Consider the following 19,367-nt stretch of genomic DNA (forward strand, 5'->3'; position numbering starts at 1 on the left):
AGCCTTGGCCTCTTCTTGAACCTAGACATCTATAGTTATCCCTGTGATGGCTAGGAAAATGAGAACATATAAAAACAAACAATGTGGATACATCAAAAGTGCTTTGTGCAGTTTATTCAAACCAGTGTCCAAGAAACAAAGTGCAGTGCAAGTTCATTATAAAATTCAGCCCTCTTTGAGGGCGTCAAATTAATCCATAAATAACGAAATAATCCAAACCAGGGTTAAAATCAAGGTTAAAACACGGTTAAAACTGGGATGTTTTTCTTTCCTTTCTGCCTTGAGTCCCAGTGCCTCTCTGTCTCGCCTCCTGTGGGCTGAAACAAATGAGTTTTATTCCAGGGATCTCAGTCAGTCATTCACTGGGATGCCAAAAGTCGAGCTCCATCATCCCATCGCCATCTATAGGTGTGTACAGGGCAACCCTCAAAGCCCTTCAACCGCTCCTGCTATCTACTTACTCAGAGCGATTAGGCCTTCTCCCAATCACTTTGCATCTTGTCCATTGCACTGACTCACACTTCTGATCTTTACTCCTTTTCTTCATTAACCTTCCCTATTGATTTTCTCTCCCTTTCTCTTTTCATCCTCCTTGTCCTGCTCAGACTCCTTTATACATTTAAGGGAGCACGGCTTTCACTAATGACCCATGGAGCATCAATGAGCAACAGAGGATATGATCGAGCCTGAACTTGGAAAGTCAACTGAACTGATACTTTTTGGTACTATTCGATAAAAAATGTTCCAAAGACATAATGGTTCTAGCTTTTCTCAGTATCAGTATCACCAAATGATAGTCAGTACTGTGCTCATGTGTAACTGCACGTAGACAGATTACAGTAATCCCTCGCTATATCGCGCTTCGACTTTCGCGGCTTCACTCTATCACGGATTTTAAATGTAAGCATATCTAAATATATATCACAGATTTTTCGCTAGGTCGCGGATTTCTGCGGACAATGGGGCTTTTAATTTATGGTACATGCTTCCTCAGTTTGTTTGCCCAGTTGATTTCATACAAGGGACGCTATTGGCGGATGGCTTAGAAGCTACCCAATCAGAGCATGTATTACATATTAACTAAAACTGATCAAAAAACGCATTACACAATTGACAAGGTAGGAAATGAATATGCTCCGAGCTGAGCTCCACAGCTAACGCGGTCTTGTGGAAGCAACTTTGTCACTCTGCCACTAAATACTCACAGAAAAATCCACAAGTTAATACACACGCTATCTCTAGAGTTTCTCCACACTCTGAATGTATTCCTCACATCCCCGTACATACATACATATATACATACATATATATACATGTATATACATACATACATATATACATACATACAAATATATACTTGTATATACATACATACATATATACATACATATATATACATATATATATATACATACATATATACATACATATATATACATATATATATATACATACATATATACACATACACATATATATATATATATATATATACAGTAAGCCCTCCTTGATCGGGGTTTGCGTTCCAGACCCCAGCGATAGGTGAAAATCCGCGAAGTAGAAACCATATGTTTGTATGGTTATTTTTATATATTTTAAGCCCTTATAAACTCTCCCACACTGTTAACATTATTAGAGCCCTCTAGACATGAAATAACACCCTTTAGTCAAACGTTTAAACTGTGCTCCATTACAAGACAGAGATGACAGTTCTTTCTCACAATTAAAAGAAAGCAAATATATCTTATCTTTAAAGGAGCGCAGTAAGGAGCAGAAAATGTCAGAGAGCGCGCAAAGAAAAGCAAACAATCAAAAAATCAATACATGCTTTTAAGTATACAGAAGCACCGCGATAAAGCGGCATTTTGTAGAAGAGCGTCCGTGTCCTCTGTGCAAACAGCCCCTCTGCTCACACCCCCTCCGTCAGGCAGAGAGAGTGAGAAAGATAGAGAGAAGCAAACAAGCACCGCGCGAGAAGCATATCTTATAGCACTGAGGAGTTTTAGTTAATATGTAATACATGCTCTGATTGGGTAGCTTTTAAGCCAACCGCCAATAGCATCCCTTGTATGAAATCAACTGGGCAATCAAACTGAGGAAGCATGTAACCTAAATTAAAAGACCCATTGTCCACAGAAAGTGGCGAACCAGCGAAAAATCCATGATATATATTTAGATATGCTTACATTTAAAATCCGCGATAGAGTGAAACCGCGAAAGTCAAAGCGCGATATAGCGAGGGATTACTGTATATATATACACACATACACATACACATATATATATATAAAATCTCTACACATTGTGGGATCCGGCCGGGACGCCCAGGAGGACCAGAGGAGGGCTTGTGCCTCCTCCAGACCACGAGGGGGCGTCCGCCCTGGTTGTATTGGGGGCTGCGGGTAAAGGGCTTGGAAGCCCAGTCCTGTAGGGACCCGTGGCCACCACCAGGCTGCGCCCCTGTGCCTGAATATCCCTGGAGCCCAGCACTTCCGCCACACCAGGAAGTGCTGGGGGGAAGACGACAGGGGACACCTGGACGCCTTCCGGGTGCGTAGCCGGCACTTCCGCCACACTGGGGCATGTCTACGGAGGAGTGCCGGGAAGCAGCTGGAGCCCATCCGGGTTCCTGTTTAAGGGGCCGCCTCCCTTCAGTCGAAGGTGGAAGTCGGGTGGAAGAGAGACGGAGCTGGAGGCGGCCAGGAAGGCACAAAGACTGTGAGGCCTGGACATTGGGGGAGTGATGCAAGAGGCACTGGGGTTTGTGGTGCACGTATATGGACTTGTAAATAGTGTAAATAAACGGTGGGTGGTGGAACTTATGATGTCCGTCTGTGTGTGTCCGGGTCCAAGTCCACAACACACACACACACATATATATATATATATATATATATATATATATATATATATATATATATATTATATATATATATATATATATATATATATTATATATTATATATATATATAGTTTGGACACACCTCCTCATTCAATGTGTTTTCTTTATTTTCATGACCATTTACATTAGTAGATTCTCACTGAAGGCATCAAAACTATGAATGAACACATGTGGAGTTATGTACTTAACAAAAAAAGGTGAAATAACTGAAAACATGTTTTATATTCTAGTTTCTTCAAAATAGCCACCCTTTGCTCTGATTACTGCTTTGCACACTCTTGGCATTCTCTCGATGAGCTTCAAGAGGTAGTCACCTGAAATGGTTTTCACTTCACAGGTGTGCCTTATCAGGGTTATTTAGTGGAATTTCTTGCTTTATCAATGGGGTTGGGACCAGCAGTTGTATTGTGCAGAAGTCAGGTTAGTTGGACGATCATTTATTTTTCAACAGGACAATGACCCCAAACACACCTCCAGGCTGTGTAAGGGCTATTTGACCAAGAAGGAGAGTGATGGAGTGCTGTAAATAGTCATGAAAATAAAGAAAACACATTGAATGAGGAGGTGTGTCCAAACTTTTGGCCTGTACTGTATATGTATATCTACATATATATATCTACATATATATATATACATATATATATCTACATATATATATACTGTATATAGCAAAATCCCCGCGCTTTGCAGCGATGAAGTACTGCTTTTAAATTTTTATTAAGAAGAAAAGAAAACCTTTTTAAACTGAGGGAAAAAATACCAATAACTATCTGGTAAGGATCTCTTTGTATACCACATTGTCAGTTCAGCACTCCGGTTGTAATATGACCAAGCTGTGCACTGAGCTTACTCTTGAGAATGCAACGTATAGTTGTCCAGGGGAAAAGCAATCTTGCCTCAAATCAATGGCAACGTTTTGTAGGGTCTGTCCCTGAGACTTATTACTTGTCATCGCGAAGCAAAGCCTTACTGGAAATTGGAGCCATTTGAATTGAAATGGGAGATCAGAGGGTATAACAGGGATGTGAGGAATACATTCAGAGTGTGGAGAAACTCTAGAGATAGCGTGTGTATTAACTTGTGGATTTTTCTGTGAGTATTTAGTGGCAGAGTGACAAAGTTGCTTCCACAAGACCGCGTTAGCTGTGGAGCTCAGCTCGGAGCATATTCATTTCCTACCTTGTCAATTGTGTAATGCGTTTTTTGAACAGGTTTGATGCATGGAAGTGATCACTCGTACTGCGTTCAGTTAGTTCACGTGAGCTGCTCTCGTGTGATGTTGCGATGTCCACGGCTTTATTTAATGCTAGCTAAGACCCGGCACTTAAAAGTTTCTCGCTACAGCAATTTTAACTCCGTTACAAAGTGATCCAAAGTCTCGTTTATACCTCGTGTCTTCTCATTAAACTTGTATCTCATGAATAAAGTATTCGACGAAGGCATGACAAATGGCAGCGGGAGCGTATCCATAAACTTAATTTAAACTTACGATTTACACCGTGCTTTGTTTCTGCAGTAGCTGCACTTATGAATAAGCTTGTATGCATTTTTCTTCAGCGCTCTTCCTTGTTTTCTACGTACTGCGTTCACAGTCAGTTCACGTGATTACGTGGGAGGTGTGATGATGTGACACGCAACTCCGCCTCCCACGGCCATCGAGCTAAAGTCAATTACAGTATATGGAGAAAAATAGGTTCCAGTTATGACCATTATGCATAGAATTTCGAAATGAAACCTGCCCAACATTTGTAAGTAAGCTGTAAGGAATGAGCCTGCCAAATTTCAGCCTTCTACCTACACGGGAAGTTGGAGAATTAGTGATGAGTGAGTTAGTGAGTCAGTCAGTGAGGGCTTTGCCTTTTATTAGTATAGATGGAGTTAATTCATACATAGCCTCACACATGCTTTGAGAGAGCAATGATACGATTGATCAGATGAGAATTTTATTCATTCAACTTGCAGTATCATGATGTTGTAAGAGAGAAAAAATAACAGTGTGATGAATCACTTTTTAAAACTGTATCCTATATCAACACTAGAAAGTGATGGAGGCTTTACACTCATTCTTTAATTACATGTGCGTTTAAGCAGCCATCCATTTTCTTACGGGTTTCATACAGTTTGCAGTTGTGGCAGAAATGTGGCATGCACCATAGTTATAGGAGTGTGCGCACTGGCATTGAGAACAACTGTAGCAAGTAAAATTCAAGGCAAGTTTCAGACAAAGTGGCTATTTGGTTTGCCTACACTGCCAATGAAATAAGCTCCTCCAGTTATTAATACCAAAATAAAATTTATTTAATGCTTTGAAATGCAAAGTACTGCAATTGTGCCAGTAGCACTTTATTTCTAAATATCGTATATGCAAATGATAACTTTGGTCACTTTACCTGCCTGAGGTCTAGATGGAAAAAACAAAAGAAATGAAACCATTTGTATTTCATATTTATAAGTCACCAAGGAAAAGAGATCAGCCAAATAAGTAAATATATTACCTTAGTATGTATATATTTTATATTCTATTACAGAAAAAGGCACAATATTGTTCACTTTAATAATGGAGATACTTTTAATAAAATGTTGTTGAATGTGACTTCTGTTTTTGATGTAGTATCAAAAGATACTGAGTATTGTGGTATTTCACTGGTATTGGCATTGAATACTAAAATGCTGGTATTGTGGCATCCATAGCCTGCACATTAACAAGCAATCAGCTTGTTTCCCCATTGCACTGCCATGCAGTCCTAATGTGTAGCACCACACCTGCTCTATGCTATATATTGCAATTAAATATTAACTGATAAGCAAATCTGATAAACTGAGTTCTTAAAGCAGGCAACTTTCTGAACTACCACCTGATAATATCACACAACATCTTAGAAAGAGTCACTATAGTATCTAACTTCCTGCTAGTGTGTAGGTGGTGTATTTTATATGCATCACCTTTTGTCTTGTATCTGAAGCCATGACCTGTTCTCTCTCCAGAACACAAATAAAAAACTTTCATTAAATAGGCCTGAAATAACTTTTTCTTGTTTATTTAATGAAGAGGTAATTAATAAAATTAAATTTAATTAATGCATTTTTCCCCCAAACTCAGTGCTGAAAGTTATGAGAATTTTCTATTGGATATACCATTTATATTCGCAATTTTTTCTTATGAAGATGGAAGTTAAGATATTCTAAAGTTTGAAAGGTATGATAATGTGATATTCAACACAGCATTACACTGCTATTTGAGACAAAATATAACTGAAACAGACTGATCAGAAAAACTGGTCTGAACCAAGAGCTTTGCACTAGTATATACAGATCAAGGTATAAAGACCCTACTACATACAGATACCTTCAAGAAAAATGATTTGATAAATCATGGAGGTTTACAGTAAAAACCTACAAGATAAAATGATTGCATAAAATCATTAATAAATACCTAAACATACCTAATGTACAGATTATAAAACATTGCTCTGTTAGACTAAAGGTTAAACAGAAAAAAAAAAAAAAAACTTTCATAGTTCACTTACCTTTGAAACATTTCCAGTGCCAGTAAAGACAAATGTAAGAGGACCAATTGACTTGGGCATCAAACCTAAAGCAATTTCATAACCAGCATCTCTTACTGCCTGAACAGCCTGACTGCTGTTTCGGTAATTATGTGCCATGCCAATATGCTGAAAACAGAAAAGTTTATTACATGGATTATTCTAGAAATGAAAGCAAAAACATAAAAAATAAAAAACAAAATCTCAATACCATAAAAGGTGTCTGATGTCCTAAAGCAAGCAGGCGCAAACCTAGTCCATGCAAAATATTGATCATTCCTAAAGTGAGGGAGAAAATGGAGAGAATGCGAGGTGTATTATCACTGAAACTCCACATATCACATTGCATCTGATAATCACAAAAAGGCAAGTATACCAGCTACACCAGCCCACTGTCCAAAGGCCACTATTCTGAGACCATTGTGATCCACCATCTTCTCATAATCAATAAGTCGAACCTCCTAATTAGGAAAAAATATTTTCATTTTCAATATACAGATTACAGCAGCAATGAACAGTTTAAAAATCTCTATACTATACTTCAGACATTTCTCCAGATATTTTAACAGTACAAACTTAACCACACATATAAAATCTTTGCAGCAGAATATGAAGACTATAAGAATCATTTTTAATTTCACTAAAATGCTTAAGATAATTTTATCTAAAAAGTGAACTGCAAAACATTTGGTACATTTATGCTAGGAACTGAAATGTTGCTACTCTAAATGCTGCCAAATTCATAAAGTTGTATTTAACATAATAAAATAAAAACTGCTTCAAACACACATTGGTCTTTTCCCCCCCAACATGTCATGTAACTTGCCACCTCTCTATTTTAATTCCCTGGATATAGTTTTGCATGCTATTTTTAACACAAAAGAAATATGCCTTTGAAATCTTTTATTATTTTCCTTCACTATAGTTTGCACAAAAGAACCTTTCTGTGGTTATGCACTGCACTAAAATTCTAACAAGTAACTGCACCATCATGCAGTTCTGGTTGTGTTTAAAGTCTTCAACAACTTTTTAAAATTACACTCTTTCAGAAGTTTGTCCTGGGAGAGAAACTTGCCATCTGCCGGTTTGAGGAGTTATGCTAACCTTCTGCCAGTTATTCAGGTTCTCGACATATTTCTGTTTAACTTTAGTGATTTAATCACAGGACACCATTCACAGTGGTAGGGAATATTGCTCTCTGCCAGCATCTTCCTAAACATTAGAGGTGCTCTGCGTCTGTCTTATTATAATGTATCACTAAGAACAGGGATAGCATATGTTATTGTAACAAAAATAGTAAGCAAAGAATCACTAATCACATAATAAGACTGTCAAACAAAAAAGGTAAAGAATTTATTGGAGAGGACAAAATTGGTTATTTCTTTCAATGTTAAAAATATAAAAATTAAAAAGAAAGTAATTTATTACATTTTTATTAACAAGGAAATAGTAAAAAAAAAAAAAAAAAATTCCAAAAATCAGCTATAGTAGTTACACACCTTTTTTAACATCTCATCTAGTAGTCCCATATTAGCCTCTTGAGCTTTTATGGTATGGGAGAAAAAGGCATAAGTCTTGAGAGGGATCAGCCTCTCATCAGGAGGCCTCTTAACACCAATGATCAAAGAAGCTTCAGAAATGTCTTCCTGGATGATGGCACCAGCCTTAGCATAATACTGAAAGGAAAAATGGCTGAAAATTATTGCCAAAAAATATTATGGATTTTACTCATTAAAGATATATTAGTATGCTGTCATTGTGTAGTCTTAGCTTAAAATAAGATAGCTTTGACCTCAATTTCCAGTTTTCCCAGGAGCTATCGCCATGAAGACTAATATTGCTTTGGCACTTATAATTATAAGGATTAAAAGAACAGATTAGAAATATCTTGCTCTTTTTCTCTCCCCTACTAGTCCCCCCGCCCCCCATTTTACCTCCCAACAAGAAGCTAGAGCACAGTACAAAATGAGAGCAGAAGCTCAGAAGCAAGACTTTCATGACCAAACAGTTAACTTTGTGAGCTGGAATGTTAAAGAGTTGAATCACGAATTAAAGAGAAAGAAAGTCTTCTCTCACCTAACAGGTCTAAATACCAAATTGTATTTTTACAGGAGACCCACTTATTAAGCAAGGATCAGTTTCAGCTGCACAGAGACTGGACTGGCCAAATATTCCATTCCAGCTTTACAAAGAAAACTAAAGGTGTGGGAATTCTTGTACATAGAACGATAACATTTGTAGTAACAGATGTACAGTAGTATCTGATCCTGAAGGGAGATACGCGATTGTAATAGGTAAATTATTTAACTGTAAAAGTTATTTTGTTAAATATCTACACACCCAATGCAGATGATCGGAACTTCATCCAAAACATATTTGCATCCATTCCAAATGTGAACACACATAAAATTATAATGGCTGGGGACTTTAATTGTGTTTTAAAACTAGACCTAGATAGGTCTCCTGCCATAGGGACGATGATGTCTAACACCACAAAAACAATTACACAGCTCGTAACATATCACAATTTATCAGATCCCTGGAGATTTTTAAAACCCAAACTCAAGAGCATATTCGCTCTACTTACCAGTGCATCACTGCGACACAAGAATTGATTATTTTTTTTATAGATAATAATTTCTTGCATATAATTAAATCTTATCCAGTGACCTGAGACGAAGACTACGGCACTACGGCCACGTGGTGTGTTTCCCTGAGGGTGATCCGGCTCATAAGATCCTCATTGTTGGGGACCCGAGTGGCTGAACCAGGCCAAGGGGTCGCCCACATAACACCTGGCTGCGGCAGATAGAGGGACATTTCTGGAGGGTGGGACTGGACCATGCGTCTGCCTGGGGGGTTGCAAACCGGGATCCTGAGTTAAGTTATTTCATTGTGTAGTGGGTGCGGCAATGCACTGTACCAGTGCATGCTCCCCTTCTTGACTTCACTCGATTACATCTTGTAAGTACAACACGATCATTATTTCCGACCACGCTCCTCTGATCGTGGAGCTAAAATCACTTCGCCCCACATACTTATCTCACAGATGGCATCTTAGTCCACTTTTATTAGCAGTCGAGAACTGTACAGAATTTATATCCAAGCAAATCGATTTTTTTTAGAAACAAATACATCCTCTAAGGTGTCTGCAGGAACACTCTGGAAAATTCTAAAGGCTTTCTTAACAGGGCAGATTCTCATATCTTACCTATAAAAATAAATTGGAAACCAAGAATGTATCAGACCTAATCATTGAAATTTCCAGAATAGATCAAGGACATGCCAGCTGTCCAAATGAATAACTTCATAGGAAAAGACAGGCTCTGCATTCAGAACTCAACCTCTTGACAACTAATTTTTAATTTAAGACATCATTACTATGAACATGGAGAGAAAGCCATTAAGATTTTAGCTTAATAAATCCACAAGCAGGAAGCCTGCAATACAATCTCAGCAATTACCAACACAAATGGAGACAAAATCATTGATCATAAAAAAATAATGTACACATTTAGAGACTACTATAAGTCCTCATATTCTACTGAGCTTAAAGAAGACAAGACACAACCTAATGCATTTCTGGATGCATTACAGATACCACAACTAGATACTCTCAGTGCAGAGGAAATGGATAAACCTCTGGCACTATCAGAACTACTAGATGCTAAAAACTCACTTCAGAGTGGGAAAGCAGCAGGCCCCGATGGATACCCTGCTGAATTGTATAAAAATTTCTCAATTAAGCCTTTTATTAGCAACATTTACAGAAGCTAGACACAATAAAATTCTACCTCAAACTTTTCGTGAAGCTCTAGTTATTGTCTTTCCTAAGCAAAATAAGGACTTATTACAATGTGCATCATACAGACCAATCTCACTTTTGAATAACGATGTAAAGATACTCATAGCTAGAAGGACTGAGAAAGTGCTTCCTTCGGTAATATCACATAACCAAACTGGATTTATTAATGGCAGACATTTAGCTTCCAATCTTCGACGAATCTTTAATCTATACTAATAAAAGGCAAAGCCCTCACTCACTCACTCACTCACTCACTCACTCACTCATCACTAATTCTCCAACTTCCCGTGTGGGTGGAAGGCTGAAATTTGGCAGGTTCATTCCTTACCGCTTCCTTACAAAAGTTGGGCAGGTTTTATATCGAAATTCTACGCGTAATGGTCATAACTGGAAGCTGTTTTTCTCCATTTACTGTAATGGAGATGAGCTTGAACGCCGTGGGGGCGGAGTTTCGTGTGACATCATCACGCCTCCCACATAATCACGCAGTACATAGAAAACCAGGAAGACCTCGAAAAAGCGCTGAAGAAAACATGCATTATATAATTGAGAAGGCAGCGAAACAATAAGAAGCGAGCGAGTGACATATACTACCATATTCATGAGTTCTGCTACTGAAACAAAGCACGATGTAAACCTACACTTTAAATTAAGTTCATAGACAGGCTGCTGCTGGCGTTTGTAATTTAATGCCTGCCCATATAAGGCCGTCCGTCAGCGGCAATCCAATAGCAAACTCCACTAAATATTCACGGGTGAAGGACTGTGTTTATGGAGAGGAAGATGAGATGGTCAGGGTGGTGTTTGACACAAACTCAGCGAAACTGCGAGAGAAAGTTTTAAGTGCCAGGACTAAGGTAACATTAAATACAGCCATGGACATAGCACGAGATGGCACCAGCACAGCTGGGAACCTTCGATGCATGTACACCGAGCGGCTCACGTGAACTGACGCAGTGCACAGATAAAAGGCAACAGTTCCAAAGAGCTGAACAAAACCGAATTACACAATTGAAAAGGCAGCAAAAATATGAAGCGCCTGATAAGCATATTCATAAATCCAGCTACTGCGGAAACAAAGCACACGGTGGAAAAAGTCAATGTCCCGCTAAAGGAAGACAGTGTAAAAAACCCGTGCATGCAGTGTGTCAGGTCTCAGATAAAGAAGAAGACGAGCTGTTTATTGATGCAGTAAGAAACGAATCGATGAATGAAACCTGTCATCTTTACAACGATTGACAAACACGGAATGTAACTTGAACACAACACATCCTACAAATACGAACCTGATTGAAAGAAATAATGATAATCAAATCCTTGATGACAGCAACACTCAGTAACACTCACAAAACAAATACTGTATATTGACAGTCATGTTACGTTATTTTTAAAATGTTCCCTTTTCTTTTCTAGCTTTTTAACACACTACTTCTCGCTGATATCGCTGGTATATATATATATATATATATATATATATATATATATCCCGATCTACATACTCGAATAATGGATACTTTATTCACCATCAATGATTGTTTTGGTAAAGCCATACTCAGTGTATTCATTAGATGAACGGTAAAAAAGTAACAGCGAGAGGAGGATGCAGGCTGTAGTGCGCGTCAACTCTATTTGAATTGCGCGATCACATTTGAAAAATATATCTTTTCAAGTTCTATTTAGTCCATATGTGTCAAACTCAAGGGCCTCGGGCCACATCCGCCCGGCGTAATTATATCCGCCCGCGAGATCATTTTATATACTGTATTATTGTTATTAAAGCCCGGGTATATGAAGCGCTGGTAACACAATAAACTACAGATCCCATAATGCAGCGCTTCAGCCCTTGCCGAACAAGTTATTGCGAAGCTAGCTCACAGATGCTGAAGAGAAAAGTTGATTCTGAAAATAGAGCCTTTAAAACCGATGGGAGGCTGAGTATATGTTTACTGAACCCGTGTCTCATTTGTGGAGCTAATGTGGCTGTAATTACAGAATTTAATCTAAGACGGCACTATGAGATAAAACATCAGGGTAACCTGAATGCAATGCAGAAGATACAGAAAGCAGCATAATTAAATAAGAATCTGACACTTCAGCGGACGTTTTTACCCGTGCACAATCACAAAGTGATTTCAAGTGAAGCTGCTTTTATGGGAGACACAAATGCACCAGTGCACCTTGCCCCACTTTCCCTGTTGCCAAGTAATGTTAAACCAAGTCGTCACTACGGTGTTCCCAAATACGCACTTTGCTGATAAACTGAGCGCACTGCACACTGAGTTTGCACGGCGCTTTGGTGACTTTGAAGAACAAAAAGTCCGTCTACATGCGGCTCGAACCTTGTGCATGTTTGGTAGCACATATCTGTGTGAGAAGCTCTTCTCAGTGATAAAGACTAACAAAACAGCACACAGGAGTCGCCTCACTGATGAGCACCTGCAATCCATCCTGAGAATCTCCACAACACAGAACCTCACACCAAACAGAAACGAACTTGTGGCCAAAAAAAGATGCCAGGCGTCCAGCTCTAAAATGACATATGAGCAAAGACAACTGAATGATTTGATTTGTTATTGCTGAAAGGAACACATTTTATTTATATTTCCAGGTTTTGTTATGCAGCATGTTCATATTTGAATTTGTATAATTTTGACAGGATATATTTTTATGGAGAGCAAAATCTTTTGGGATATTTAAAATCTAAGTTTATTTTTTATATAAAATTACATAAGAGTAAAGAAATTTGAATGTTTGTTCTTTTAACTTTACTTTATTTCTAACTTGTATAATTTAGACAGGATATATTTTTATGGAGAGCAAAATATTATAAGTTGTTTAAGGTTTGAGTTGATTTATTCACGAATAATATTCCTGTCTGTTTTTACCATTCCTACCAAAGATATTTCTGTCGACTAAATAAAAATTCCTTCTATTTAAAATTTAAATAGAACTTGAACAAATACGATAGTTCATAATATCCACGCAGACTTGCACGTAAGAGCGGGAGTCATCTGTTTTAACAAATGCAGCGTATTGCACTGATACGAAATAGCTGTGTGTGTATATATGTAGATATGTATGTATATGTATATATATGTTTATATATGTGTGTGTGTATGTATGTATATATATATATGTATTTGTGTGTATGTGTGTATGGATTTATGTGTGTGTGTATATGTATGTGTATATATGTAGATATATATGTATGTACATATGTGTATATGTATAGATATGTATATATATATATGTTTATGTGTGTGTGTGTAAATATATATATATATGACAACAACACTCATCACTCACAACAGTGACAAAACAATTACATTGACAATCATGTTACGTTATTTTCAAAATGTTTCCTTTTCTTTTTCATTGCTTCTTTAACACACTACTTCTCCGCTGCGAAGCGCGGGTATTTTGCTAGTGTGATATATTCACCCACAAAGTCAAACACCCCATAGATATTATTATCATTGGATGCAGAAAAAAGCATCTGATATGGTTGAATGGTATTACCTTTTTACCATACTGGAGAAATTTGGGTTTGGCCTGAGCATCTGTGCATGGATTGAACTACTGTATACCTGTCCAGAAGCTTCAGTTTGTATTAACAACATTAATTCAGACTACTTCAAAATGGAAAGGGGTAGTAGACAAGGATGTCCCTTGTCACCACTGCTGCTTGCAATCGCCATTGAGCCACTGGCTGCTCACTGTCAAAATGCATATGAGACAAAGGGAATTACCAGAGAAGGACTTGAACAAAAATTTATATGCAGATAATATGGTACTATATACTGTATATCAGATCCACAAAATACTGTGCCTGCAGTCCTAACAGCACTTATAGAATTTCAAAAGATTTCTGGTCTCAGAATTAATTTAAAAGTGTGCTCTTTCCAGTAAATTTTCAACCTCACAAAATTAGATTGGACACCTTCCCTTTTATCATTGCAGATCGGTTTAAATACCTAGGGGTAAACTTCACAAGTAAACATAAAGCTCTTTATCAACAAAATTTTACTGTCTGCATGGAAAAAATTGGAAGATTGTCAAGATGAACATCCTTTCTAAGCTTCTTTTTCTATTTCACAACATTCCAATATACATCAATAGATCATTTTTTTAAAAAATAGATTCAACCATAACCTAGTTTATTTGGAATTCAAAACATCTACATAATCCAGAAGGTAATCCTACAAAGACATAAGTAAGAAGGTGGCATGGCTTTACCTAACTTTCAATTTTATTATTGGGAAGTGAATATACAACCTATAAAAACATGAACATTGACACAAATAGGTGAGCAGGCACAGGCTTGGTCCGCAAAAGAAATAAATTCCTGCAGTACTTCTTTATATTCCTTGGTTTGTACCCCCAATAAGCACAAGTCATCGCCAATATACTAACAACCCAATAGTGCTTCACTCAATCAGAATATGAAACCAATCTAAGAAGTATTTTAAGATTGAGAAGCTTTTATTTGTGACACCTCTGCACGATAACCACCTTTTTCCACCCTCTCAAACGTACACAGTTTTTAATGTCTGGAAAACATCCGGGATTAAATCACTTAGAGATCTGTACATAGACAATGTCTTTGCATCCTACGAACAGTTACACTCCAAATTTAACTTTCCAGCAACACATTTCTTTTACTACCTTCAAATTTGAACCTTTGTTAAACAAAACCTACCCAATTTCCCTCACCTCCCACATCTATACCAGAAGAAATTTTGATCAGTCTTGAGGACTCAAACAGCATTTCTGTAAATATAAAAACATTTTAAAGTCCCTCCCTTTCAAAGATCCCAGAGTACAGTGGCAAAAAGATCTCTCACTCAACAACTCAGAAAAGGAATGGAAGATAGCAATGCACAGAATTCACTCGAGCTCCATATGCGCAAAGCATACAATTATTCAACTTAAAATTATTTATCAAGCACATCTCTCTCATTTAAAATTGTCCAAAATTTTTCCTAGGCAAGATCCAACCTGCGAATGTTACAATCAAGTTCCAGCCTTACTGGGCTACATGTTTTGGGTGTGCAGCAAATTAACATCATTTGGACAAATTTTTTTTTAAATGCCTCTCAGAGAGCCTTGGTGTCACAATCTCTACTAACCCATTAACAGCTGTGTTTGGTGTACTTCCAGATGGGCTTAAAGTAGAGAAGAACAAACAAATTGTAATTGCCTTTACTTCACTATTGGCACGTAGACTTATCTTGCTCAACTGGAAGAATCCTAACTCACCTCTTTTAAGTCAGTGCATAACTGATGTTATATATTATCTAAAATTGGAAAAAAAATTCTCACTTAGAGGATCTGCAAAAAACTTTTTCAAAACCTGGCAGGATCTGATAAAAAACATTTTAGAATAAGCATTTAAATTGAGGAAATTGATTCTCTCTCCTCTTTTTCTATTCTATTTTAATTTAATTATTTATTTACATATTTTTACTATTATTAAAGTGCTACTCTATTGACCTAGCTCTCTCTCTCTCTCTCTCTCTCATGGGTGGCAGTCGATTTGTTTCAAACCAGTCTTCTTAAACTTGACTTGAATGGATAGAATGTCTTTTAACTTTAATAAAATAAAATATCTAAAAAATACATTAGCATGCTTAAAATAGTTAATATAAATAAACCTTTGGTTTTAGACAGATGATAAAAATACATTTTGCTTAAAAAAGTTTCTTCCACTAACTGAAAGGCCTATACCATAACCTACTTTTAAAGAAAAACCCTTACAAGTTCTGTGACTACACTCTGACAGTGTAAAAAAAATGTTAACTTCTCAAGTTCTTTCTTTTTTTAAGTAATTTGAGAAATTTGAAACTTGATTTATACTAAGGTGTTTGCATTATATTCTTTCCTGTACAGGTTTTCTCATTTAATCATTTGAAACTTTTGAGTGTTACAGCAATAGTTTAACATATCGTAATAGGTGATGTTAACAATAGGCACAAATATACAAAGAAGCACAGCAATCAAGTATTATTTTATATATCAAACTGTGTGTGTTTATATAACTGATTGCTCATTTTGTTCATTACATTTAGAGATGGCAAGTTTTGCATTCCTTAACATATTAGCATCTCTGAAAAGGTGTATAGGACCACAAAAGAAATTCCCTCAGGGTCTGACAACTTTCCTTTTCTCATGGAGTGTCTTATTAAATTCTTTTTAATGTTTTAATGTTGACAAAGAAGAATCTAAAACAGAACCCTTCTCCTTAAATAGATTAAAAACTGGCAGAAATAGGTAAAAACTTCATAAAACATGTGAAGGAGATGGTGCTGTGCAGTGAGGTGGGGGCTGAAAGAGAGATCGTTTACAGTCAGTCCTGCAAGAAGAGAGATGGGAGTTTTCCCTTTAGCTCAAGAGAGTTGCTTCTGAAAGCTTTTGTAATCCAGACTTCACAGGTTCACACCTGACCTTCAGCGGTTACCACAATACAAAAGGTGTGACTTGGAATTGGAAATGGTGCAATTCCATGATAAAACAATCTGCTCCTTTTTATACACAGTGCTTAAAACAGATATATAACTAAAGGCAAATATGATAAAACATTTAACTACTCAAGTAATTTTAAAACATAAAGTTTTCTTATGACTAACCAAAAACAATAGATATAATATAGTACTGCAATATTTTAATTGACAAACTGATGACAAATACAAAGATTTATGCGAATTAGAAGGTTTTTTTTTTAATTCAATTTTAGTTTTTGCAAAGTAAAATGAATTGCTTTTAAAGATGCTTTGGTGGTACATCGAAAATGTTCACCTTTTATATATAGTACATCCATCCATCCATCCATTATCCAACCCACTATATCCTAACTACAGGGTCACGGGGGTCTGCTGGAGCCAATCCCAGCCAACACAGGGTGCAAGGCAGGAAACAAACTCCAGGCAGGGTGCCAGCCCACCGCAGATATATAGTACAATTAAAATTAGATAATTATTAATTTATCATTATTGCTGTAAAAGGAGGGATGGTGACAAAATAGCTACATAAATGGGAATATTTACAGCAAGCATATTGTTTTAAAAATATAAAACTGAAAAAAGTGCCTGATTAACAACACATTTAAAAAGCATTATATGGCATGTCATATGGCAATAAAGTATTCTAGTAATAAAAATACAAAGGATTATCTCACAAGACATCACTTGAAGAATTGTTACTGACTACTGATATAAATGAATTTTATTTACACAATTATAAACTGATATTAATAGGATGATTTGACTGAATATTTTTCTTATTAGGTATATGTAGGATGAAAAAGAATCACTTTGAGCATGTTAATATTTGAATAAATGCTAGTACCATGTAGTTAATTGTATTTAATTATGCATTTGTAAGTAATTTTACTGTTGAAAGTCTCAATGAGATTATGTACATTGTTTATGCCCACATTTTTTAGTTATTTTATCTTTCTTTAAAATCTTATATCAAATAAAATGACTTACTTTATCATGGATAGCTCTTCTGTTTGAAGGCTGCACCAAGACTTTATATCCAGAGTTTGTTATCTCTTTGATGTGCTTAGGTGCCAAGGGAGCACGTCTTTCCCATACACTGACATCCTCCCTTCTGATTGCCAGTACACTTTTTTGAGGATGATTATGACAACATCTGGCATGGATTTTCAAGTTACTTGTAATCCACCTCATATTGTACTGTAAATGCTGGTACATGGCTAATCCTAGACTGGAAGGGGAAAAACATAAATAAATAAAATGAACATTACTTAAAAAAAACATCAAAAGAAGCTATCAGTTCTCAATAACTATCTATGAAAGTGGTAATAAAGATACAGAGATGACTTCAAAATAGTTCTGTGGTAGTTGATTAGTTGATAGTGTCCATAGATGATTACTCTATAAATTCAACAGTCTTCAACTAGTAAATGGTCAGTCAGTGAGTGGAAGCTCCTGTAAAGTTTTAAGAACTAAAAAAGGGTAAGCACCTCTTTTTAGTCTAAAGGCAAAACAGTCTCAGGGTTTAAATATCACAGATTCTGAGTATTGTAGTAAGTAGTAAATGAACAAGATCTACTTTATTATTTACCATAAGCTTACTGGGAGGTCATACTAACACAAATTCATGTTTATTTCAACTTCTAAGGTACTGTTAAATCTACATTATACAGTGGTGTGAAAAACTATTTGCCCCCTTCCTGATTTCTTATTCTTTTGTTTGTTTGTCACACAAAATGTTTCTGATCATCAAACACATTTAACCATTAGTCAAATATAACACAAGTAAACACAAAATGCAGTTTTTAAATGATGGTTTTTATTATTTAGGGAGAAAAAAAAAATCCAAATCTACATGGCCCTGTGTGAAAACGTAATTGCCCCCTGAACCTAATAACTGGTTGGGCCACCCTTAGCAGCAATAACTGCAATCAAGCGTTTGCGATAACTTGCAATGAGTCTTTTACAGCGCTCTGGAGGAATTTTGGCCCACTCATCTTTGCAGAATTGTTGTAATTCAGCTTTATTTGAGGGTTTTCTAGCATGAACCGCCTTTTTAAGGTCATGCCATAGCATCTCAATTGGATTCAGGTCAGGACTTTGACTAGGCCACTCCAAAGTCTTCATTTTGTTTTTCTTCAGCCATTCAGAGGTGGATTTGCTGGTGTGTTTTGGGTTATTCTCCTGTTGCAGCACCCAAGATCGCTTCAGCTTGAGTTGACAAACAGATGGCCGGACATTCTCCTTCAGGATTTTTTGGTAGACAGTAGAATTCATGGTTCCATCTATCACAGCAAGCCTTCCAGGTCCTGAAGCAGCAAAACAACCCCAGACCATCACACTACCACCCCATATTTTACTGTTGGTATGATGTTCTTTTTCTGAAATGCTGTGTTCCTTTTACGCCAGATATAACGGAACATTTGCCTTCCAAAAAGTTCAACTTTTGTCTCATCAGTCCACAAGATATTTTCCCAAAAGTCTTGGCAATCATTGAGATGTTTCTTAGCAAAATTGAGACGAGCCCTAATGTTCTTTTGCTTAACAGTGGTTTGCGTCTTGGAAATCTGCCATGCAGGCCGTTTTGCCCAGTCTCTTTCTTATGGTGGAGTCGTGA

The 19,367-nt window shown here is 36.8% G+C and overlaps 1 protein-coding gene across 2 annotated transcripts in view; it reads right to left on the bottom strand.

Moving 5' to 3' along the window:
- aass (aminoadipate-semialdehyde synthase) overlaps positions 1–19,367 on the bottom strand; it is a 109,814-nt gene that overhangs the window by 75,092 nt on the left and 15,355 nt on the right. For both annotated transcript variants that reach the window (XM_039761125.1, XM_039761126.1), the window contains 5 exons: positions 17,741–17,981; positions 7,948–8,124; positions 6,825–6,909; positions 6,660–6,727; positions 6,431–6,577 (listed from right to left, as the gene is read on the bottom strand). In XM_039761125.1, the coding sequence (XP_039617059.1) occupies positions 6,431–6,577; positions 6,660–6,727; positions 6,825–6,909; positions 7,948–8,124; positions 17,741–17,968 (705 nt within the window). In that variant the 5' untranslated portion in view covers positions 17,969–17,981. The remainder of the gene's footprint in view (positions 1–6,430; positions 6,578–6,659; positions 6,728–6,824; positions 6,910–7,947; positions 8,125–17,740; positions 17,982–19,367) is intronic.

This window comes from Polypterus senegalus, chromosome 8 (assembly GCF_016835505.1).
Source record: "Polypterus senegalus isolate Bchr_013 chromosome 8, ASM1683550v1, whole genome shotgun sequence".
Classification (NCBI taxonomy): Eukaryota; Metazoa; Chordata; class Cladistia; order Polypteriformes; family Polypteridae; genus Polypterus; species Polypterus senegalus.